General features: G+C 40.4%; 1 protein-coding gene across 2 annotated transcripts in view; it reads left to right on the top strand.

The window, feature by feature from the left end:
• The window catches only part of KIF26A (kinesin family member 26A), a 98,177-nt gene extending 79,418 nt beyond the window's left edge, over nt 1-18,759 (top strand). For both annotated transcript variants that reach the window (XM_085225724.1, XM_085225725.1), the window contains 10 exons: nt 4,237-4,446; nt 6,284-6,377; nt 6,860-7,122; nt 7,374-7,557; nt 7,843-8,002; nt 9,545-9,707; nt 10,246-13,618; nt 15,585-15,775; nt 16,652-16,802; nt 17,300-18,759. In XM_085225724.1, the coding sequence (XP_085081850.1) occupies nt 4,237-4,446; nt 6,284-6,377; nt 6,860-7,122; nt 7,374-7,557; nt 7,843-8,002; nt 9,545-9,707; nt 10,246-13,618; nt 15,585-15,775; nt 16,652-16,802; nt 17,300-17,475 (4,965 nt within the window). In that variant the 3' untranslated portion in view covers nt 17,476-18,759. The remainder of the gene's footprint in view (nt 1-4,236; nt 4,447-6,283; nt 6,378-6,859; nt 7,123-7,373; nt 7,558-7,842; nt 8,003-9,544; nt 9,708-10,245; nt 13,619-15,584; nt 15,776-16,651; nt 16,803-17,299) is intronic.
• The last annotated feature ends 4,584 nt before the right edge of the window (nt 18,760-23,343 follow it).

The raw sequence follows: 23,343 nt of genomic DNA on the forward strand, positions 1-23,343 counted from the left end.
CAAAGTGTAGAGCTTTGGCTTAGGGTTCCTACGGATTACTGATATTTGAGTGTTAAACAGGATCTGTGGTTCTGTAGTGGTCTCATTACATGTTTCTAAAAAACTATATGGGTCTTAGTCATAGCCATTGTACCTCACATAAGGGATTTTTTTTTTCCCTCTGACACTGTGAACGAGATGTTTTTCTTCTTCATAAATCTGCCTTTTGCCAGCTTGTCTCACTTAAAATTCTTTATATATGCATAAAACAGTGTTGTGATGTTTGTTTTTATGCTTCAGTATCCACCTACTGGGTACGCCCCATGGCTGGAGAAAGGGAATTCTGGTTTGCAGGTGTGTGCTTTCAGAGCACTAACTTCCACTGTAGGAAGATAAATTTAATTTAAAAAAAAAATAATAATAAAAAGATCTTGATTGTTATGAATCTTTCTTGCCAGTGACAGTTTACATTATACCCATTGTTGTGTTGAGTGGGCAGACTTGTGACCTTATGCCATCCATTCCCAGGGGTTTTCCAAATTCTGTGCTCATTTATTTATTTATTTATCCTTTAGCAGCACATTCAGGATGTTTGCCATCTTCTTTTCCCAAACAGTTTTGATTTTAATAGGATTTCCTTCAGCAGTTCTGCTGACCTCCTAGTTCCTGTGGAAATGTAAGTCTGGAAAGTCCAATTGGGTATTAACCCCAGCATACAAAACCCACAGGATTAGAGTCAGTTAATTACTGAGTCTTAACAATATTTGGCATCTCTGTGAATGTGTATGTAAAAATTCTTGCATCCTTTATGGTTATAAGCTTTTACCTGTAATTCATTTTCTTATTCTATATCTTTGTGTGACACTGAAGAAAGAAAAGAACAGTGCAACAAGTTACTAAGAATTCGCATCTATAACAAGGAGGTTCATCCGTGTCATAGGAAGCATTTGCCATTTTAGCTCTCTTTATGGAGTCTACAAGCAGCCGAAGCAGAGATGGTCTCTCAGCCTGAGATGATTCTTCTGGGATCACCTTATTTGTATTGCTTATTGCTTTTCCATTTTTTTTTTTTAATTTTTAGCTCCTCTTTTTTTTTTTTCTTTCCAACTTATCTTAATTTTCTGTTTCTTCATTTGTTCTTTAAATTCCTCCTCCTGTTGTTTCTTTGCTTCATGCAAATGTTACCAGCAGCTGGTACTGCTGGAGTTGGATCTCTGCATCAGAAGTGGCCATACTGCTGAACATCTGCCAACAGAGGATGTAATCCTGAGTGGGCCTGAAATTAATGTTATTGCATTTAATTCTTGTCATTAATTTCATAAGCAAAAAAAAAAAAAAAAAAAGCCCACATTTGAGTGCAGTGCAGGTATTGCCCCTGTGCTCTCTAGTTACATTTCTCTTGGAAGCTTTCACTATAAAGATGATTATGACCATTGAAGGTTGTTAGGTGTTGGAATCTGATCCATTATGGGAAGAGATTTTGGTATCTTTCTGCTGGTCTCAAAAAGCTGATTTGACACGCAGTTTTTCTGGGACTGAAGCCATCTTTTTATTAGAGGGAGGAACACTCTAATGGAGGAAACTTGCTGTTTGGGTCAGAAGGAAACCAATTTTCCTCTTATCCAAGCTCTGGCTGGTATAATCTAGTAGTAAGTGTGAGAGAGAAGAAAGTACTGTGTAGGAAAATTCTTTGAAAATAACGCATATTTTAAAATTATTTTTAATCAAGTGACACTGAGGTGGGCATTTGTGTCTTCTATAAATACATACATATATACGTATTTCTCTTTTTCCTTAGGGTGGTTATTTTCTGGGTGTTTCAGTTGCATGTCAAGGTTGGGCGAAGAGGCTAATACACAAGACCGCCTCCATGGAGCTTTTATAAGGAAGCAGCCTTGAGTCTGTCACCTCTGATGCACTTTGGTTTTGAAACAGCTGTTTCATTTGTTCTGAGGTTCAATTATTTCCCGGCACTGCATTTTTATATTTATATCAGTATAAAAGGGACAGTATTTTCATATTCACAACAGTGTAAGTGGAAGGAAAAGAAGAGGGGATTGCTTGAGTGAATAGGTGGAAGAGTTTGCTGCTGTCTTTGCCTTCCGCAGTGCTTACTGGAGGGGTCAATTGTTTCTTAAACTCTTTGTTAGAAAAAAATGTTGGGGGAAAAAGCTTTTATAGCTGCTTTCTGAGAATACTTCGTGATGACACTCAGTCATACCCCTGCATGGCTGTGCAGGTGGTGCCTGCGTGCACCTCAGCTGCCACAGAATGGAGGAGATGGAGAAATGGAACAGTTAAGGAATGAGATGAAAATCATCAAATTAGCTGTCCTTAATAAAGGCAGGGATGGTTTGTGTGGTGCTTAGTGCTGTGCTCACTTGTCCATTGTGATTCTTCCTGGTCTGGGCGCTGCATTTCACTTGCGTGTGCCAGGGATATATGCTGTTACCTTCTCACCTTGTCAGGTATGAATGGTAGTCCTAGAGGATGGCTCAGCCTACCCTGGGGACTGCAGTGCTGGAGGGTCCAACATTTCCTGACCATGCTATGCTGAAGTTTGTTTTCAACTTCAGGTCTTCCTTTGCTGTTATTTTTCAGGGTGCAGGACTGATGGGAGGTGGTGACTTCAAACAGCTTTCTTTTCTTTTTTTTTTTTTTTTTTTTTTTTGCAAAGACAGAGAGAATGTGGCATTAATATAAAAGCACACCATTTTAAAGAAATAGTACTCTCATAATTTAGAATATTCTCAGGCTCTTAAACCCAAATTGCTTTGACAGTTTTAAGATTAAGTTTAGCAAAAGCAAGTTACTGGAAAGGAGGCTCTTTCTTTATTAGAGATGCATGCTTTCCAACCCATCTTCCAATGCAACATCCAGCACGGGCCTAGAGCTGAGTATTAAATCAGCAAATGACCCTGTGCTCTCTGTTCGGAGGAGTCATCTGGTGGATTTGCAGCAGAGAGGTTGCTATCTTTCACTCTCCATCCAAATTGAATGTAAGTGCTATAGGAGGAGGAGTGGGTATTTTGTTTGGGTCAGTAGTTGCATTATGGAATGTACAGGTCCAGATGGGCGCTTTGGAGAGCACAGGTGTGGATTATTCTAGCTCAGCTGGCTGGTGCATTACAGCTGTGGAGACTCTTCACCCAGCAAAACTAGGTGTCCCACTGCTGCTGGGAAAGTCATTTGTTAGTTAGAAGAGTATGTAATATTGTTGTTCAGCTTATTTTTGAAGCGTTTTGTATTGGCCAAGGAGAGTTACTCTGGCCAAGAATAGCTTTCCTTTAAGTTTGATCTGGTCAGAGCAGAATAGATGATCAGCTGAGTGACACTGCTCTTGCAATAGTCATTTACTGCAGTGCCAGGTGTGTAAAATACACTGGTTCTGACCTGGGAGCATTTTGTAAGAATAAATCTTTGTAATTAGGTGTGAGGCAGTATTTCATGGCTTTTCAAAATAAGAGTATGACTTCCAGGAAGCCTAGAAGCAGCAGGTGTACAGCTGTTGCTGAACTTCAGTGAGACCAGGTCACTTGGCTCCCATGAGCTGCTTGGAAAATCACAGCCTACATGTCTGAAAGTGCTGCCTTAAAATGCCGTATGTAGGAGTAAAAATGTACTTCGTGAGTAGTTTCTTTTCAAGCTTTTAATGTTTGTTTTTGTTGTTTTTTTTTTTTTCCTTCCCTTCTTTGAGACTGCCATTAAATCTTCAGCTAACCATCAAGCTGCCTAGCAATAACAGCATAAAGGTGTCTGCCTGGGAAAGCTATAAGAGAGGCACCTGTTTATTACAGTAATGTGAAAAAGAAATTGAAACTTTCCAGATTCAGCTCAGCTTGAATGTGCTAGCTTTCTCAGCTTTGAATTATTCAGATGGATTTTTGGAATGGTTCAGATTGTACTTTTGGTCACATTAAGCACATAGAAGGTAGGAGACCAGAGTTTTGTTTTCTTTAGGCATGGTATTACACCTACAGTGGATTATACCTGCAGATCAGACATTTGGAAATTGAAACTTTGAAACTGGAAGTGTCAACAGAAGGGACAAAGTGCACCTTTGAAAGCTAATTTAATGAAAACCCCCAGGTGGAAACCAGCCTGAAAAATCTGGCTCTGGTTTTGTCCCACGGTTGTCCTGACACACCTAAGTAATACAAATGATCGTGTCTTGGGAGGAGGAGCGTATCAGGGAGGAATGCTATGCATGTGTTTAGCTTGGAAATAAAGTTGTCACTTTCTTCTGAATGTTTGCAGGTGAAAGTGATGGTAAGAATTTGTCCCTCTCAAGGAGCACATGAAACATCTGAATCCATGTCCTTCCTAAAGGTAGATCCTCGAAAAAAGCAAATCACACTTTATGATCCAGCTGCAAGTGGGCCTTCCAATGGAGGTCACAGAAGAGGTATTGTTGCTGTCCCAAAGATGTTTGCCTTTGATGCAGTTTTCCCACAGGATGCTTCACAGGTACTCAAGTCACTTGCATAAATCTCCTGAGTCTTTTGCATTTGATTTGCCTTTAGAGTACTTTGTTTCTATGGAATTTTATTTGAACGAGTTGCCTAACGCTTGGAAAAAAAAAAAGCCCCATACAACAGTAATTAATAGACAGACACTTTCAGTTTAGCCAAGACATAAAGTAAAGGGAAATGGATTTGCTGACTGAATTATCTTTGTGCATTTTCTCTTGTTAGTGAAAGACACAGCCAATTTGAAGCTCACTTTTCCATCCAGTTAAGTTTTAACCCATTTGATGTCACAAAGAATCTCCTTCCCTACTGCTTTCAGTGGATAATGAGTATGTACTTAATGTTAAGTGCTAAATGCTGCTGTTAGGAGAAGAGATACAGCTAACCCCATGGTACTGCTATACTGAAGTAGTTAGGGAGCTTTCGTGTTTTCATCACCTTTTCCAGTTTGCTTATTCTACGCTCTTGACCGAGTATTTTATCTTGATGGTGGTGCTGATGGTGTGCACCTCTCATGCCCTGCAAAAGCTTCTATTTCTACAGTAGTAGCCCCAGGCATTAAATCTGATATGTAGATGGCATGGTGAGTATTTGATAGGACTTTTGTGGTCAGGGAATTATTATTAAAGTTAGATTTTATTGAAAGAAAATAAAAACACAAAATATAAAGGTGATAAAGATATACTAATGCTTAGAAAAGATATTGAGATGTAGCTCCAAATCCCACACTCATATCTTCTCCTAGGACTTCATTGATTTTTTTTGGGTTCCAAAGTAGAGATACAAAAATATCCATGAAATCTAAGTTCTAGCCAGCACTGAAGATGGAGAATATGTCCTACACAGATCCATTCCTAATGCAGTGGTAACTACACCAGTAGTTTGGTGTTGAGATTCTGCACAAACCCAAATGGTGTCTTTGTGCAGAGATTTGCAACTATAATGTCAACATTGGTCTAGAACTGGAAATAGCTTTGTCTTACAAATACTGAAACTCCTGTTGTCAGCCCCTCCTGCAAGGTGGCTGATCACAGCCAGCTGCTGTGCTGGTTTTGACACAATCCCGTGGATCACTGCCCCCTGGTTTGGGTTAGGCATTTTCAGGTGCTCATAGTGGACCATTTGTGGTGTTTCTTGGTGATTTTGGCCAGCCCACCCACTTCTGTGCAGACATCATTCCTCGAGGCAAGCTCACTGCCAAGAACCTACAAACAGCTTTATCATTTCACTGTAGTTACACATTTAAACCTTTCCCTGCCTCCATTGCCCCACATAGTTGCTGTACATAATACATCATCATGTTGTATATTTGAAACCTTCACTGATGTGGATAAGCAGGTTTTAGTACACTCAGGTATTTTAGCAAGTTATTGATGATACTGTTTTCCCTGGAAAAGGAAAATGTGATGCTATGAAATCTTATTCAGGGATCTTAATGCATTTTCTCCAATATAAATGTCTTTTTAATTCCTGTGAGCACTCCTGAGTAGCTTAATTTCAGTGGAGTTGCTACTATTGCTGAATAGCCTTGGCAAAGCTATTATACCAGCAGGAAGCCTGGTTGGATAGCATTCTGTTTGGTACATTAGTCATAGAATCAATATTCCAAGAAAATTGGTTTAATAGAATTGAAAACTATTTTAGGCTCTAGTAGCAGGTTTTTTTTTTTTTTTTTTTTTTTTTTTCTTTTAAGATAGCATAGTTACTGAAATAATAGGACTGATGCCATAAAAATGGGAAGAATATAAAAATATTGAGTCATTTCATACAGAAGAGTAGTGAAAAACATAGCAGTATATTCTCTTTTACTTATTTGTCTCCAATCTTTCTTTCAGGCGGAGGTATGCTCTGGAACAGTAGCAGAAGTAATCCAGTCTGTTGTGAATGGTGCAGATGGTTGCATATTTTGCTTTGGTCACGTCAAGCTTGGTGAGCTCCCAAATTCGTTACAGTTAATTACTATGTCAGTCTGGTAATTACATGCTGTCAGCTCCTGGAACAATAAACCTGGAGTATATGAATAGATTAGAATTTCTTTTTAATTAGCTTTGCAAACTTATCATGGTTTATTTCTACATTGGGATTGTAAGTTTTAATTTGAAAAGGTAAAATGTAACATCAGATTAGCTTATTCAAGAGCAAGTTTTTATATAGGTGCATTGTGATGAAAATCAAAAGATCAGAGATGTTTTTAAGATCTAATTTGCTGTAGGTCAGAGTTACAAAAATGGCAAAACTAATTGAATAAATAGTAATGGATTAATAATTAAGTACTTGGCATATTTTGCATTTGTTATTTTCCATTATCCGTGCAGCGCATGGCATTGCATATAATGTGCAACGGTGATATGTAGAGAAACTGTCTTTTACAGGAAAGGTGGATTAAGTTCACGTTTGTCTTTTCATTCTAGGAAAATCTTTCACGATGATTGGGAAAGATAGTTCCACACAAAGCCTTGGTATCATCCCCTGTGCAATTTCTTGGCTCTTCAAATTAATCAATGAACGTAAAGAAAAAACTGGGACTCGTTTCTCTATTAGAGTATCTGCTGTGGAGATCAGTGGCAAAGATGAAAACCTTAAGGATTTGTTAGCTGAAGTAGCCACTGGCAGCCTTCAGGATGGCCAGTCTCCTGGGGTTTATCTAAGAGAAGATCCAATATGTGGAACCCAGGTACAATGGATATCCCAACATAGATTTTCTGAGTCTGAATTTCCTCCACTTTTTATTTTCTTTCATCTGGCATAATTATGACAACTTTTAAGATGGTTTAAAAAAAAAAAAAATTGCTTTTAATCTGTTAAGTCATGCTCCCAGGATGTACATATTTGTTTCTTCTAGTTCTCAAGAGATTTAGCTAATTCAGAAAGAAAAAAAATACAAGCTTCCTGTGCTAATTAGGCATTTTACTGTTTGTATTCCAGCTTCAAAACCAAAGTGAGCTAAGGGCTCCAACAGCAGAGAAGGCTGCCTTTTTCCTTGATGCTGCAATTGCTGCCAGAAGTACCAGCAAACCTGAATGTGAGGAAGAAGATAGGAGGAATTCACACATGCTCTTTACTCTTCACATATATCAGTATCGCATGGAAAAGAGTGGCAAAGGAGGAAGTATGAATCTTCACGTATTCTTAATTTTTAAACGACTTGGGTTTGGGTTAGCTTAACAATAATTTGCAATAAACTTGAAAAAGTGAAGTGAACCCTCAAGCCAGTCCACCTATAACTTCAGTAGCTGTGGCTAATATCTGTTTTTTCTTGCTATTAATATTTAATTTGGTCATTAGCCTATGCTGTATTCATTATTTTCTTCATTTGAATAAGTTTTGAATACCCAGTCTGGCTGGAGCCCGTACAGGCACATGACATACACCTGTTTTTCCCTTTTTGTTTTAGTGTCTGGAGGACGCAGCCGTTTGCATCTCATTGATCTGGGGAGCTGTGAAAAAGTGCTGAGCAAGAGCCGAGATGGAGGAGGCTCTCTGTGTTTGTCTCTCTCTGCCTTGGGCAATGTAATTTTGGCCTTAATTAATGGTGCTAAACACGTGCCATATAAGTAAGTCAATTATTGCATGCATTAGCTTAAATTTGTGGCTGGTGTTACCTGAGCAATGAATTGCATAAGCATAAGCAATTTACTCTGCCTCAGATGAAATTAAAGGAAGTTCTGTCAGAGAGGGATGTGTCTTAATATTACTTACGTGTTAGATACCTACATATGTTTATCTACCAACATGACGTTCTTACTTAAGTGATCAGAAATTGTATGGATATTGGTATATGCTTAATTTGGGCGAAATGCATATGTTGAAGAGAGTTTGGTTGTTGAAGACTGCAGAAGGAATGTCAGAGATCTTTTTTTCTTTTCTGTTTCCTTTTCAAAATTTAGAAACTGGTTTGAAATTTCAGAAAATATTAGAATATTTCTAAAATATGGTCATCGAGGGGTTTTATTTCACTATATTATTTTTAGTGGTACATTCTAAATTTTTCAATTAAAAAAACAAAAACAAACAAACAAAAAAACCCAATGAGAAAAGGTGACCATGTTGCACATTTGTTTAGCAGAAGGGAATATTCAGGCATATTGCTTTGTAGAGTATGCTTGACAATATTGTTACGCCAAACACATCTGTGGGGAGCCCAGCCTAAAGACAACATTCACAATGTAAACACCCCTGCTAGAAGTTGGCCTTCTGCCCTTAAGTTTAATTTCTGCTTGTCTTTTTAATTTCGTGTCTTCATTATCAATCATGTCATTTCACTTATCTAGTGTTGCATCTCAAACAGGTGTTCCTTCTTTTTGTATTAGGCTGAAAGTAGATAATTTTCTCAGGCTAGTTGCCTAGGTTTGTGGATGGAGTACAGAATGAATAGGTTAGAATAGGGAAGGGTGCCTGCTACAATTTTATGAGCACAGACATGATAGTAATTCCTAGACTTTGGGCTGGCTTGGAGTGGTGATAAGAAACAGCCTCCAAAGAGCTTTGGGTAGATATGTTGGAGACCTTGGATGACAGAATGTTAGCTATCTTGGCAGCTTTGCTCTCCATTGATAACAATTGCATCATCTTCTGAAGGAATACTTTCAGAGTGAATTATACCTTCCCATTTGCCATGTCATAGCAAAGCAAAGCAGAATGGGAACTAGATTAGCTAGGGTGACACTAATAATATATTTCTTATACCTAATGTTGTTATTTCTGTAGGATTTTCTTACCATTTCTGTTGACTTTTTCTCGTCAAAATTATATGACCATAGCTCACAAAGGTTAGATAGAGATGCAGAGTCTGCATGGATAAATATAATGTGATCATGAGCTGCTTGAGCAGTGTGAGCTAAGTGTGAGGTAACTAAACTAGTTATCAATCATTTTACAGCTGTGTTACATAACACACCAAAATTTGGACAGTTTGTTTATTTGTCTGTACAATGTGATACATTTTTAATATAGGCAAATAATAGGAATAGTTTCTGATCAATATGTACCATAAATGTGTATATCCTTTGAGAATAAAAGTAAACCTGTGGTGTAAAAAATCTGCAAAAAGATTGCGATTTCTTTAAACCATATTAACATTCTCATTTGTTACACAGAGACAACAAGTTGACAATGTTGTTGAGGGAATCACTTGGGAACATCAACTGCAGAACTACTATGATTGCGCATATTTCAGACTCCCCAGCGAATTATGCAGAAACCCTCACCACCATTCAGCTTTCATCACGAATCCACCGAATGAGAAAGAAAAAATCCAAGGTTGGTACACAAACATGCCACAATTAATTCATTTGAAAATGAGTTTTTCTAGTCTCTTGGTGGGGGAATATGGGATTTCTCAGCCTTAAGAAGTAATACAAAATGCATGAAAGCTCAAGAGGAGAACTGACAAATGACTTGGCATCAAGCCATCATCCCACCCCCAATCCTTAATCCTGAAATTCCCTTTCTGTCTGTTCCAGACACGAATCCTTTATTTGCTTGTATGTGGAACTATCTCAAGCCTCAATTTGTGTTAATTAAAACCAATAAGAAAGGAACAGAAAACTGTTGAGGACAAAAAGAATGTATAGTATTTAATGTAAACTGTCTGAAAAGGTGTGATTTATGACTCCAGTAAAATTTGTGTAGCATGACCTTGTTACTTTAATTCACACAGTAATATTTTTGCACTTGATGTAGATGTGATAGTGTAGATGTGCAGAGTATATTGCCAACCTGCTCTTTTTATCAATTACATATATATACACATATATCAATTTATTTTAATAACTCTTCCCCTGTTGATCATTTGCAGTATGCATCCAGCTCATCTGGAGGAGAGAGTTCATGTGAAGAAGGACATGTCCGAAGACCGCCCCATCTTCGACCATTCCACCCACGAACTGTTGCCCTTGACCCTGACCTTCCTGTCCTGAGTATATCTAGTGATCCTGATTATTCTTCTAGCAGTGAACAGTCTTGTGATACTGTCATCTATGTTGGTCCTAATGGCGCAGCTTTGTCTGACAGGGAATTGACAGATAATGAAGGTCCTCCAGAATTTGTTCCTATAATCCCATCCCTGAACAAGAAGAGAAGTAAAGACAATTCTGCTAGCGGTAGGAGTTCTGACAAAGATCATTTTAAATGCAACACTTTTGCTGAGCTGCAAGAACGGTTAGAGTGCATTGATGGAAGCGAGGAACCCATCAAATACGCTTGTGGAGAGACTTCTGTTTCATCTAATTGTAGTCCATTGCCCGGAGGTGCAGAAAACACACAGTCTAAACTGACAAAGGAAAAACTGTCTTCTCCTTCTGGAGGATTTAAGAAACCAATTTCACAAGAAACTGCATCTCCAAAAAAAGGGCATAATATTCCTTTCCAGAGTATTGCACCAAGGGGTGTCAATGGTAATTGTCATGAAAAGAGCACACCTCAGTTGAAAACAGAACTTTCTGTGCCGCAGAGCAGAGCTGACAGCAAAGTACTGGAGGGGGAGAGAGAGACAATCACCGATTCCCTGCAGTTGTCGAGGTGTAGCCCTTCAAAGAACCCAGAGCAGAATAAAGTCACAGCTGAATGTGTTGTTAAAGAAAAGTCTTTGTATGTGAAGAGGCCCTTGCCAAGCCCAGCACCCCCACCTCCACAGCAGAAGGAGCAGGTGCCAAGTTCCAAAGCTCAGAGTTTGGAGCTAGACAATAGCAATGCAGTTCGGACTCCTCCTGTGGGAATGAGCAAGCAGATGGCAAACAAACCTGAGCAAAACTCTGTAGGAAGCACGTTTCTGATTGGTAGCAATGGCCAGAGTCAGTCAGGTGCTATAGAGGTACACAGCTTCCGATCAGCATTCAGAGGTAAATGTTTTGATCGAGATATACTAACCACTACGGTGACTTTACAGCAGCCTGTTGAGCTGAATGGAGAGGATGAGCTTGTTTTTACTGTGGTGGAAGAACTGTCCATCAGTGGGATTATGGATAATGGAAGACCTTCCAGTATCATTAGCTTTAACAGCGACTGCTCCCTTCAGGCTCTTGCATCGGGTTCAAGGCCAGTTAGTATTATCAGCAGCATAAATGATGAGTTTGATGCTTATACCTCACAGGAAACTTCTACTGGTGTAAATATTGATATTGTTGTGCCCTTTGCTAAGGATCCCTTTACCAGCAGCAGACGTTCCTCCATCAGTTCTTGGCTCAGTGAAGTCAGCATTTGTACAATTGAGAGTGATGGAGCTCAGTCAAGTGACAGTTTTGTAGCTCAGACGTCTTACAGCTGTAATAAGTCTGAAGATCCCTTCAACTTGGATTCACACAATTTATCTGTCCCTTTGAAAAGCGCTCTGAATGACAGTGGATTTTGCTTCTCTGAACTGGACAGTGAGAGCATGAGTTCTAGCAAGCTGTCCTCAGGATTTGGCAAAAGCCCTCAAACCTCTGAAACTACCAAAGCATCTCAGATTAAAAGTGCTTTTTGTGTCTCTGATCAGCCTGTAAAAATAAAATGTAATTCTCGTGATACGCCTGTAATAGAAACAATACATTCTAGTCTTCCTAGGAAAACAAAAACTACCTCGTCTCCAATCCACAATAATACTGTCATCAGCTATAAAGACCTGCAGAATCCACATGGTGTATTTGAAGATCCTTGGCTGCTGCGCACAGATAATCAGCTGGAAACAAAACCCACAGATGCATTGTTGTCTCCAAAATCTCACACATTTGGTACTGACAAGCAGCCAGGAAAAGCTGCCCAGTATTTTGGCACATCATCTGGGCCAACGAAGTCACAAACTATGCTTGCCTGTTCGCAGAGGGTTGTGGATGGTTGCGAAATGGCCTGCAAATCCTCCAGTGGAGCTGCAAAGAAGTCAGAAGCTGTGATGAAGATGCCACAACTGAAGAGAGGAGCCACCACATTGGGAGTGATGCCAGTATCGCATGCTAATAACAGTACTTTGTCAGAGGCCATCACCAGAGGGAATTCGGATGCTCCTATGGCCACTGGCAGCTTGAAATCTTCACTGGGAAAGAAGAGCATGCCACAGAAGTCAACCATGTTGCCCAGGCCAGGCGGGCCAATGCCTCCAACACCTCCCGTGCGCAAATCAAGCCTGGAACAGAAACCTGTTGCTCTGGGAAATGCTGGGGGAAAAGCCTCCAGCCTAGAGTTTGCCAGAGCTTCCACACCAAAGGCTGAAGATGAACTAGATTTGCGATTGAAAGCTGGGTCTTACTTCAGTGAAAGTGCCAGCAGTAGAATGAACCTGAAAGGTGATCACTCTTTGCCTAAGATGACATCAAGCTTGAAGGCGAAGGCATCAAAAAGTGAAGCCGTGCACCGCTATGGGAGCCACATGTCTCTGGAGAGGTGTGACAGCCTGACATCAGTCGGATCCAAAGCAAACTTGGTGAGGGAAAATGGAAGCACTGGTAATATCCGGGCAGGACGCTCTGTCCCTAGGCTGGGTGTTCCCCCTGTTGCCTCTGGTGGAGGTTTACCACTGACCTTCAACAAACCTGCGCCTGGTAAAAACAGCCAGGCAAAACCTACAGCTAACCAGAAGGTCCAAGCCAGTGGAAATAACAACCGGGGCCACTCTGCCAGCGGGTCAAAGTCTCTCAGTTCCTCCATGAAGTCCCTGGCACAGCCGGTGGGGAAGAGCTCCGGCGTGGCTCCTGGAGGAAAGGCTGCACCCCGATCCATGCAACCTGTTGGTGGCAAACCTGGCCGAGGAACCATCATGGGGACCAAGCAGGCCATGAGGGCGGCCAACAGCCGCGTGAATGAGCTGGTGTCTGGTGGCTCTGCCAAGGTGGGCCACTTCCGAGGCTCTACCGACTCTGATAGTGGCAATGACAGTGGAATTAATCTCAGTGATGAGAAGTCGCCAATCCCAGTGCTGCCATCTCCATACAGCAAGATAACAGCACCCCGACGGCCTCAGCGGTACAGCAGCGGACATGGTAGTGACAACAGCAGTGTCCTAAGTGGGGAACTGCCACCGGCCATGGGGAGGACGGCTCTGTTTTACCACAGCGGTGGTAGCAGTGGCTATGAGAGTATGATTCGGGACAGTGAGGCCACTGGCAGTGCCTCTTCTGCGCACGACTCCATGAGTGAAAGCGGGATGTCCTCTCCAGGCCGGATGAGGAGCCTCAAGTCCCCCAAGAAACGATCAACAGGTGAGGAGTGAAGGGAAGGTGGCCAGACCACCGGTGCACTGCTGCGTCCTGGAGGGTGTGAAATTTTCATAGCACCTCTGACAGAAGTGGGCTGGGGCAAGCTTGAAGTGGGGACTGCCTGCATTGCGCTTGTGTGTGCATGTGTATTGCTGTGACAGCAGCTACTTGTCATTTATTTCACTTCAAAGCTGCAGGTGTGACACAGGTGCTGCAGCAGAGAGGGCAGGAGAAGGTGCTGAGTGCCCTGGGGCGCTGGCAGCCTCCTTCTGAGGGAGGAGGCAGCAGGTGGCTGCCGGCAGACAGGGACCTTCCTTCCTCAGCAGGGTCAGCAGCAAGCACAGCCCAGATGAAGAGGGTGTTACAGATGGATTGGGAAGAGTGAAGATATTGAAAGTATTTTCATGAGGATGGACAGTGTTTTTGTGCAGACTGGGGAAGAAGGGCAAGAGGGGGCAGCGAGGAGAGGAGGTGGTCTGCTGATGGGAAATTTCTGTGGAGTAGGCTGAGACTTCTGTTTGGAAACAAGGGAACAGGTCTGGAGTGGAGAACAGCATTTGTGAATTAATGAAGATTGCTGGACATGTATTAGATTATCCAAAAGTAGGGCCTGCAGGCAGAGCAGGAGAGTGCATTAATACTGCCAGCTAACTGCAAAATTACAGCGTTACACTGTAGAGGAGGTTTCATGAAAAATGTTTGGAAGGTACTTGTGTAAAAAGAATAGCAAACCAATGTGGAAGTTGCTCAGAAGTGGTGGCTCTCACTTGCATGCTGTGCCAAGGCAGATGCACCTGACTGCATCATGCAGAGGTGGGCATATGAATGCCAGCTCCCCTTTTCTGCTCTCCAGTGCTTTTCCTTGTTGCTCTTGCAGGTGGTGCTCATCTGAATGTCCCTTGTTGTAGCCAGCTTCAAAATCAGGCTGGTGTGACTGCTGGTACAGTAGTCATTTTTATCTATCTAGCTTGAAGACATGTATCATAAAGAATCATTGACAGTCAGTGCCAGCTAAAGACCAAATGCTCGGCTTGTTTCTGGTGGCCTTCAGCCCTTCTATTTACCCAGGGACTGCACTGCAGCCTTGTTTTAACCAGCTCCATGTGGTTATGCCATATGTAAAGTTCTGCCTTTGAGTGAACGAAGAGAGAGACTTGTGACTGTGAAAACTGCTGGACACCAAAGTGTCAGCTTTTGTATACAAAAGTACTAGCATTTTTGAACTACGCCAGTCAGTTTCTGCTGTAGGAAGCTTCTTCTCCTGGGAATTGTGTCAGTGTGGTGGTTTGCTCTTTGTTTGTGGAAAAAACAAATCCCTGCTGTTGAGGAATTCATGAGGTTTGTCATACTCTGACCGGTGCGTAAATGAGCAGTGATAGGCATAGCAGTGACAAGTTGCAACTTGATTGATTGCTGCCTTCTGAAGTGCCAAACATCTTCTAATCCTACAGTGTCACTGAAAATGCTGACATTTGCCTCCTTTAAGTACTGGCAGTGTGACTGTGTGGAGGGGGCTGTGTGCTCCTGGCAAAGAAGTAATAGAATTGAAGGGATCTTTGCCTTGCTTGGCTTTAACTGGAGGAGGAGATACTTGTCAGCCATTATCAGTATGGTGGGAAATTACTCTCTATCTCAATCCCATTTCAAGGTAATGAATACCATTAAAATCCACCAAAGAGAAATTAATCCAGGAAAAATGTTTTTCCAAGGAGAGAATAAACAATCAGTGCTCAGACATCTGCTTTGGGAATGGAACTGCTGTTACTCCCATTGACAAACCAACAGGAACATATTTTGTCAAGGCAGTAACTCAGTCAGCAGCCTGAGGGGAATTACTAAAAGGAAAAGATCAAGAAAAGCATTTATTCCTAAGTTTCCAGATAACCTAGATCTTCAATTTGCTGCAATAATGTTCTGCAGTCTGTTAGTCTCCTTGGAATCTGAGGATCACTTATCTTTGTTATTACAGGTCTCCAGCGTCGTAGACTGATTCCTGCTCCATTGCCAGATGCTGCCTCCCTAGGAAGAAAACCCAGTGTCACTGGCCAATGGGTTGATCTACCACCTTTGCCAGGCACTTTAAAGGAGCCATTTGAAATTAAAGTTTATGAGATTGATGATGTGGAACGATTACATCGACACAGACAAGAGGAAACTGAGGTCAGCACATATTTTACAACAACTGTAGACAACTTAAATTACAGTACACGGGCAGAATCCTTGCTTGAATGCTGGAACAGTGTTTGAGAAATAGATTGCAATTAAAGCACTATAATTATTAATTTTACAATTCATATGTTGAGGTACCCTTAACACAGAAAATGAAAGTGATTACTATCTAAAATTAATTGTGTTTAACGTGACTGATGATGTAAATGAAAGTTACCAATGAATACATTATGAGAAAACTTCATAATCTTAGCCTAGCTGATGAAACCTTACAGCTTCTCTCAACTGTAGGGTCATTAACTTTTTATGTAAATGACAGGGTTCTATTAAATCAGGGATACACTGAGTTTAATTTACTTGTAATTGGAAAACACTTCACCTAATTCTATGTTAGAGACCAGAATTCTATATTCTTCTGATGCCTTTTTCCCATTTCTTTTATAATAGCCTTTCCAGGATGTTGAGAAGGTAGGAATACTTTTAAGAAAATAAGAATTCACATTACTTAGGATTAAATATAACTCCTTCATTATTATTAGGCTGTGTTTTGATTATTTTTTTTTCTTTTGCACTACTGGAAAAAAAAACAGTGGTAATTTCAGAATGTATTGAAGGTGTTTGCTCATACAGAGAAGTGCAACAAATGCTTGAGTGACGTAGCATGTTGTTCCTCTAGACTGGAATCCATTAATGTGAACTTCAAATAATAACAATAATAATAGTAAAAACAAAACAAAAAAAAGCAACCAACAAAAAACTCATCTGCCAACGTTAATAGGTCGTGAACCGGGAGCAATTTGTGTCCAAATGTCAGAGGTCAGCTCATAACAGGCAAATTAATGAAATGTTTTTTCTTTGTCTTTAAAGGGTCTGATGTATTTCCATACCAAGCTGAAGATACTAGAGAGGCGCCAGCAGCGAATCAGAGAAGTAAAGGCAAAGCATGAGTTTCTGAAGGAAGAGTTGGAAGAGACAAAATGCAGGTTGATGATGGACCCGAATAAATGGAAGGAAGACTGTAAGTATTTTTGCAAAATAGTAGTATGATGGACGTGTAACAAATTCTCAGCGTGTGAGCAGTGCCTCTGACAAAGTTAAGCACTTGCTAAGATACTTTGCTGAAAGGAGACCCAAGTGCTCTGTGACACCATTAGCATTTCTGTGATACAGGATTTTGTTCAGTGATGAATAAATAGTACCAGAAATGGAAGAAACAAACAACAGAGACTCACTGTGATTCTTAATATTAAATATTCATTTAATCTTTTATTGTCCTTCTTTCCAAAGAAGGAAATGTATTTTCAAATCCATGTTACAGATGGGAAACTGAGGCATGAGATTTGTTCACAGACTCAGTGATGTAATTTTCAAGGTTAACTGTGGAAAAATGGAACTATTTCTTAGTTGAAGAGAAGTAAAATGGTCCTTTTTTTTTTTTTTTTTTTTTTAACCTCATGATAGAATGTTTTTTTTTGTGAGCTTCTTATTTTAACGTGCTTTTTTTTTGTCTGATAGTTGAAGTGGATCCTGATCTTGATAAGGAGTCACAGGAGTACCTGGAGGCACTGGAACAAGTGACAGAGGAACTAGAGCAGTGTGTTAATCTGTGCAAGTCGCATATCATGATAGTGACGTGTTTTGATATTGGAATAACAGATGCACAAGATGGAGTAAGGGAAGTGGAGGTTTGAAGAGAGGTTTTTCAAGGGGCTGAAGGAAGTGAAGCTGGATTGTCCGACATGAAGAAGTAAAGAGATTAAGCAGTTGGGAAGTGAAGGAGAAAAAGCGAAGGCTAAAAAGCAGCAATGAATGTTGTAGGAGAAAGAAACGGCTGAAGGATGGGAATGTTCATAAATCATTTGGTGCCTCAACGTGACCTGAACTGTACAAAGGAACAAGCATTGCTTCTACCAGAGGGAAGTGAAGAAATTTAGTACAAACCAAGACATTAAAAAAAAATCAAACAAGCATACAATGGAAGTGCCTTTAAAGTTCATTTGATTTTCATTTTTGTATTTGGTGCTAGAATTAAAGCCAGCAAACCTAAGCAGACTACAAAATGTATTCCTACGAAGTATTTTATACTGTATAGTGTATTTATGACTATATGTAAAAACAAACAACATTGTAGCAAAAGCAATAAGTAAATTATGTTTTCATACCTGAACTTGCCTTCTTGTTTCATAGAAAAGCTGTTTTATGTAGCAGAATTAAAACTGTATTATAATTGTTTTCTTGGTTAGGGTTCAAGATATTTTTATGAACATTTATCTAATGAAAAGGTGTACTATGGCATTTTGAGATGATTGTTTTACCTTCAGGTTTTGTATTATTACTTTTTCAGATCAAAATAAATGTTTGTTTTCCATTTTATATATTCATATATAGATATATATTAACTCTTACTACTTCCTTGGTTAATAACCTCACTTCTCACAGACCTGGTCTTTTTTAATGTGAGGAAGTCTACAAAGGGCACTGTGGTTTGTTTTTGGTTTTCTTTTTTCCTCTCTGACTGCAGGAATTGAGAATTATGTTTATTACCAAAACCCTAAAACAAACAAACAAAAAAAAAAAAAGCAAAAACTTTTTTGTAAATGTTAAGTTAGGTCCATATTTTTATATAGTTTTGACTATAAATATAGCATTTGCATTTTGAACTTTTAAGACAGATAGTATATCTTTTTACAGTTTTTCTAAGGAAGGCAAACCCTCAGGATCAAGTTTATACATGCTGCATGAGATTTGTGCTTTTTTGAAGGAGGCCACATAGGTGTGGAAACTATTGATAAATTGTTGCCAAACAAATACTTTTGAAAAGGTTTAATAGTGTATGTAATACCACATTTCATAATGAATCATATTTTCTGATCATCTTCCTTTTTATGGTTTTTTCAAATCCTTTGTACAAATATGTATTATAACAGCTTGCTTCGGTTTTTATCTGTGAATAAAAGATACATCTATTGTTATGATTTCTCCTTGCTATGTACATGATATTGATGTTAGGAAGAGAGGATGGCCTGTGGTACGCAGCACTATATGTCATGTTATATTATTTCCATTCCCAAGAGAGAGCTTGTAAGAGAGTCTTGACATTAGTCATCATAAACCAATCAGAAAAGAGACAAAACACCAAAGGGTAAAATAAAGAGCAATGATAATACTGTTAGTGCTTCACAGTTTACAGAACAAAGACCTGTGGCTCAGATAACTTGTTTCTCGTGATGAGACAAAGCAATTATAAGTGGGTCTACAAACACATGAAAGCTTCAGGAAATGGAATTGAGCCCTGTGCCCCGTTGGTCCATCATTGCAAATAACTACGCCTATTTCTGACACTGCTGCATTTGCTCTCTTGTTGGATAGTAGCTGTGCCTGGTCCTTATCTTCCACTGATGCCAGCTGTAGTAGCTCCAGGCAGAATTAATGTAAAGCTAATGTTTCTAATGACACCATCTCAAGTATTTTCAAGCTATTTGGCCAAACAACCTGTAATGTGTAGCATTTTCCCATCTGTCCCTCCCTCCCTCTTTCTTTTCAAAGCCCTTACAGCACAGCATCCAAGCACCGCACTCTCTGGCTCTCAAAAGGAGTCTGTTGGTTGGGGTGATAAATGCTTTTCTCCTCATTAAACAGCTGGAGGAGGTGAACAGTGAGACCGTGAGTCTGATGCTTTAAATACCTTTATGGTTTTTGATAAATTGCAAAGGATGCCCTACCCTTATCAAAGTCCCTATGGTTTGTTCCTGGAAAAAGCTGCACCATGTTTGCGTATTGGAATTTGGCACTGCACTGGGTTGTATGCAGTGGAATTGGACATCTAGAATTTCTGGAAGATCCCCTTGCTGATATCCTTGACTATCAGATATATTTATTTAGCTGTACTTTTCTTGTGCATATGTGCAGAATTACACATTTCTTTCAAACACAGCATTGAAATCAAGCCGTGAATCAATGCATTGTGGATTTTCCAAAGCAAAACAAAGAAGGTAGAGGAGCGCTGAGGAATGAGTATCTCTTAGCAAAGTGGAAGGCCTCCAAAATACGGGGCTGAAGGAGAATGTGTCTGCAAGAAGTCTGGAGTGTAATGCTAGATTTGTTAGTGCTGCCATTTCACTGCTGTGTGGAGATGTGCATCTTAATGGTGCTGCTGTAGCAAGAGTTGAGCAGTGGTCACCTCTGAGCAGTGGGCACAGCGCAGCTGGGCTCACATCTTTTCAGAGTGGCCTGTAAGTGGCTAATGAATGGCTACAGGAGTTCTTTTATTGGCCAGCTTCTTCATTCTCTGGGAGGTCTCTGTTGCTTCTCCCCAACTCCAGCAAAATATTGTAATACTCTGAGGTAAAAACCAAGCCCAAATGACAGAAACATTATTTGTTTTAATTTTGTGCCATGCAGTGTTTACTGTCAGTCTTGCAGCTTTTGACTTTTTTTTTCTTAATTTCTAACTATGGTTATGTTTTCCTCAAAATAGTGAAAGAGACATTTCAGGGCTGCTTAGTTCCATGTCAACATGGCAATTGCATACGTACTAGATGCATTTAGCCTCTGGCTTGGTGGCACAAAACAAGACTGAGTTGTAAAATAAGGTGAGGCACTGATGGGTGAAATAGCAGACATTTACTTATGCAAATAGTGTTCTTTACTGGTGGTTGTGGATAGTGAGGTATGTTTTGTGTCTCAAGTCCTCACATCCTGTAATATTCCTTTCTTTTTGGCTACTTTTGCAGTCCTGTCCAGTTAAGATTCATGCTAACGAATGCTCAGTTTATAATAAATTGTAAATGGCCTAATTGTAAAAGGTTTCAAAGGAGAGTTGCAAAAAGAAGTTGGACACTTTATTTCATCAATTTTCTTTTGAGATTTAATGATCTAAGAGAGCCATTAAAATGCACACTTAAAGGAATGAGCTTGTTGAATTTGTCACAGTATCAAATAAAACCATAGAATCCCAGTGGTGCTGGAGAACTCTCTGAATTACTCTTGGCAAGCCTCAGCCACAGAACAGTGCTTTCTCTTTTGGTTGCGGATCTTCCCATGAAATTCCTCTGCTCCTTCTTCTACAGGGAACCCTTCCTGGTCCCCCTCATGGCTCAATCTACCAAGCAGCTCACATTATGCTTGTTTCCAGGCATAGGATTCCTCCCAGCCCCCCAAAATGTAGTGACAGTTGCTGTGTTTTTAAATCAGTGTAATGGTAACTCAATAAAACCTCAGAAATGAAGTGAGAAAGCCAGGCTCTTGTCTGGTTACTGGGGTCTCAGGAAGCTGAGGAGAACCTTGGATTCTGGAGACGGTCTCCAAGCTTACTTTTGTATTTTCCCATGGATGTGGGCCAGTAAATTAAAACTACTTCTGAGAAGTGGGATTTCAACTTGCTTGTGAGAGTTTACAAGCAAGATGGATGAGGTGGTGGTCACTTCTGTAAGCTCTGCTGTTGCTGACCAAGTACTAAGAAGTGTACATCTAAGAGGCCATTTACATCTTTGTAAATGCAATTATTGCAAACACAGATTCCCTACAGACAGATCAAACGCAGTGTAAGCAAAACCTTATTCAGTGTACATGTTAAATCTTTTTTTTTTTTCCAAATAGTGCTTCTGGTCTAAGCTAAGGCTTTTCTAGGACACCCTAATTGCAGTATTGAAACATCAGTAGTAGTAGACAATGCAACAGAAATATGAGATTATTTGTTCTTTTCTCAGCATGCAGTAAGTGTTTCATTTATTTCTATTTCAAGATGCTCATGTATTTTGTTCCTGGTTATAAACCCATGTTTTCCAGTCACTTGCATTTTATTTTTAAAGTTACGTGTGGAACATAACTCCACCGGCAGCTGTTCTATATTGAGGCTGTAAGCTGGGTTTAAGGCAAAAATGTTGGCTCTAAGATGACCTCTGTATCAGCTGTCCAGGCTGGCAGAAATGGACACAAATAAAAAATGGTGGTGTATTTGGGCCCTGGTTCACTAGAGCACTTAGGCACCTGCTTAAGCAAACGAGTAAATCTGGTTTGTATCCAGCAAAACACTCAAATTTTGGCTTACGTCCCATTGACTTGGATTTTTTGCTCCAGGGCTTCAGACGGTGTTAATTACCTTAGCAGTAGTTCAGTGGAGCTATGTAGGTCCTGCTTAAAGTGTTTTTTACTTATCAGTGGTATTTGGGAGAATGGAAAGAATAATTCTGTTGATGTGCAATGGTATCATGAGTGCAAATTAGAAAGCAAAAATTGCCTTCCAGGCTGCTCCTGTGCGTCTCATGCCTTCATGCAGAATTTGACTTGCAGAAATCTGTTTGTGAAATGCAGAGAGTAAGACATAACTCTTGACAGTGTAGGTGTTCAGAGAGATTTATTACCAGAGCTGCAGGGGAACTGCCTGAGGATTGGGTGTACTTAGCACCACAGTAGCCTTACAGCAGCATACTTACGAGATCATTATTTCATTTGCTGTTTCCCTTCCTAAGACTCTTCCCAAAAGCTGAGGGGGCTGCAGGAGTGTGGTGGCAGAAGGATGGGAGTCCTTCAGAGCAATCCACACAGTGATTAGATGTGATAGAAGGTGATAGACAACTTCAGTAGCTTGGTTTTGCTACTTTTATGCCTTTTGCTTCTGATTATTGCCTTCAGCTTGAGAAAGGTTATTCCTGGGCATTTTCCCATGGCTCCTGAATGGGAGGAAAGGGTAATAATCCTTTGGCTACATCTCACCAGAGGATGGATTATAAAGTGATGTTCATACAGCAAATAGTTGCAACATTTCTGCTTCTCTCCCATGCATCAGCACACATTCAGTAACATAGCAGGACCAAGAGGGAATGGCCTCAAGTTGCACTGGGTAAAGTTCAGGTTGGATATTAGGAAAAAATTTCTTCTCAGAAAGAGTGACAATGCATTGGCACAGCTGCCCAGGGAGGTGGTGGAGTCATGGTCCCTGGAGGTGTTCAAGAGCTGTGGAGATGTGGCTCTGAATGAGGGACGTGGTCAGTGGGCATGGTGGGGTTGGGTTGGAGATGGACTTGATGATCTCTGAGGTCTTTTCCTTAATTATTCTATGATTATATAATTCACTTGCTGTATATTTCTATCAATATGTGTTATAGGGATTATGACCTTATTAAAACCTTAGTGATGTCTTTATGAGACATATTTTGTTTGGTTGAACTGTCTCAAATGGACAAGCCAGGTCCTGGAGAGAGCCAATGCAGCCCAATTCTGCAGATTTTGTTGCTTCTTTTTTTTCCTTTAACGTAAACATTTCCATCAGAGCTTCTTTTCACGTGTGGCAAAGGAATGCAGCAACTCACGTGGTGCTCCTGGTCACCCTGGGATGGCTGAAGAAGCGTGTCCTGACTTTTGGAAGCATGAGCCTGCCTGTTACTGAAACTAAATGAAGCTTTGCTGCCGACTTCAACAGAGAAGTACCAGGTCATTAGTTAACTCCTGGCATCACAGCCAGTGCATTGCATGGGCAGAGGCAAAGCCCTCAGTCTCAGGGTAGTGACAAAGTAGTCTCAGTCTCCTTGTTATCAGGCTCTGTTGCCTGAGGTTACCAG

Source organism: Meleagris gallopavo, chromosome 5, assembly GCF_905368555.1.
Source record: "Meleagris gallopavo chromosome 5, MGAL_WU_HG_1.1, whole genome shotgun sequence".
NCBI lineage: Eukaryota > Metazoa > Chordata > Aves > Galliformes > Phasianidae > Meleagris > Meleagris gallopavo.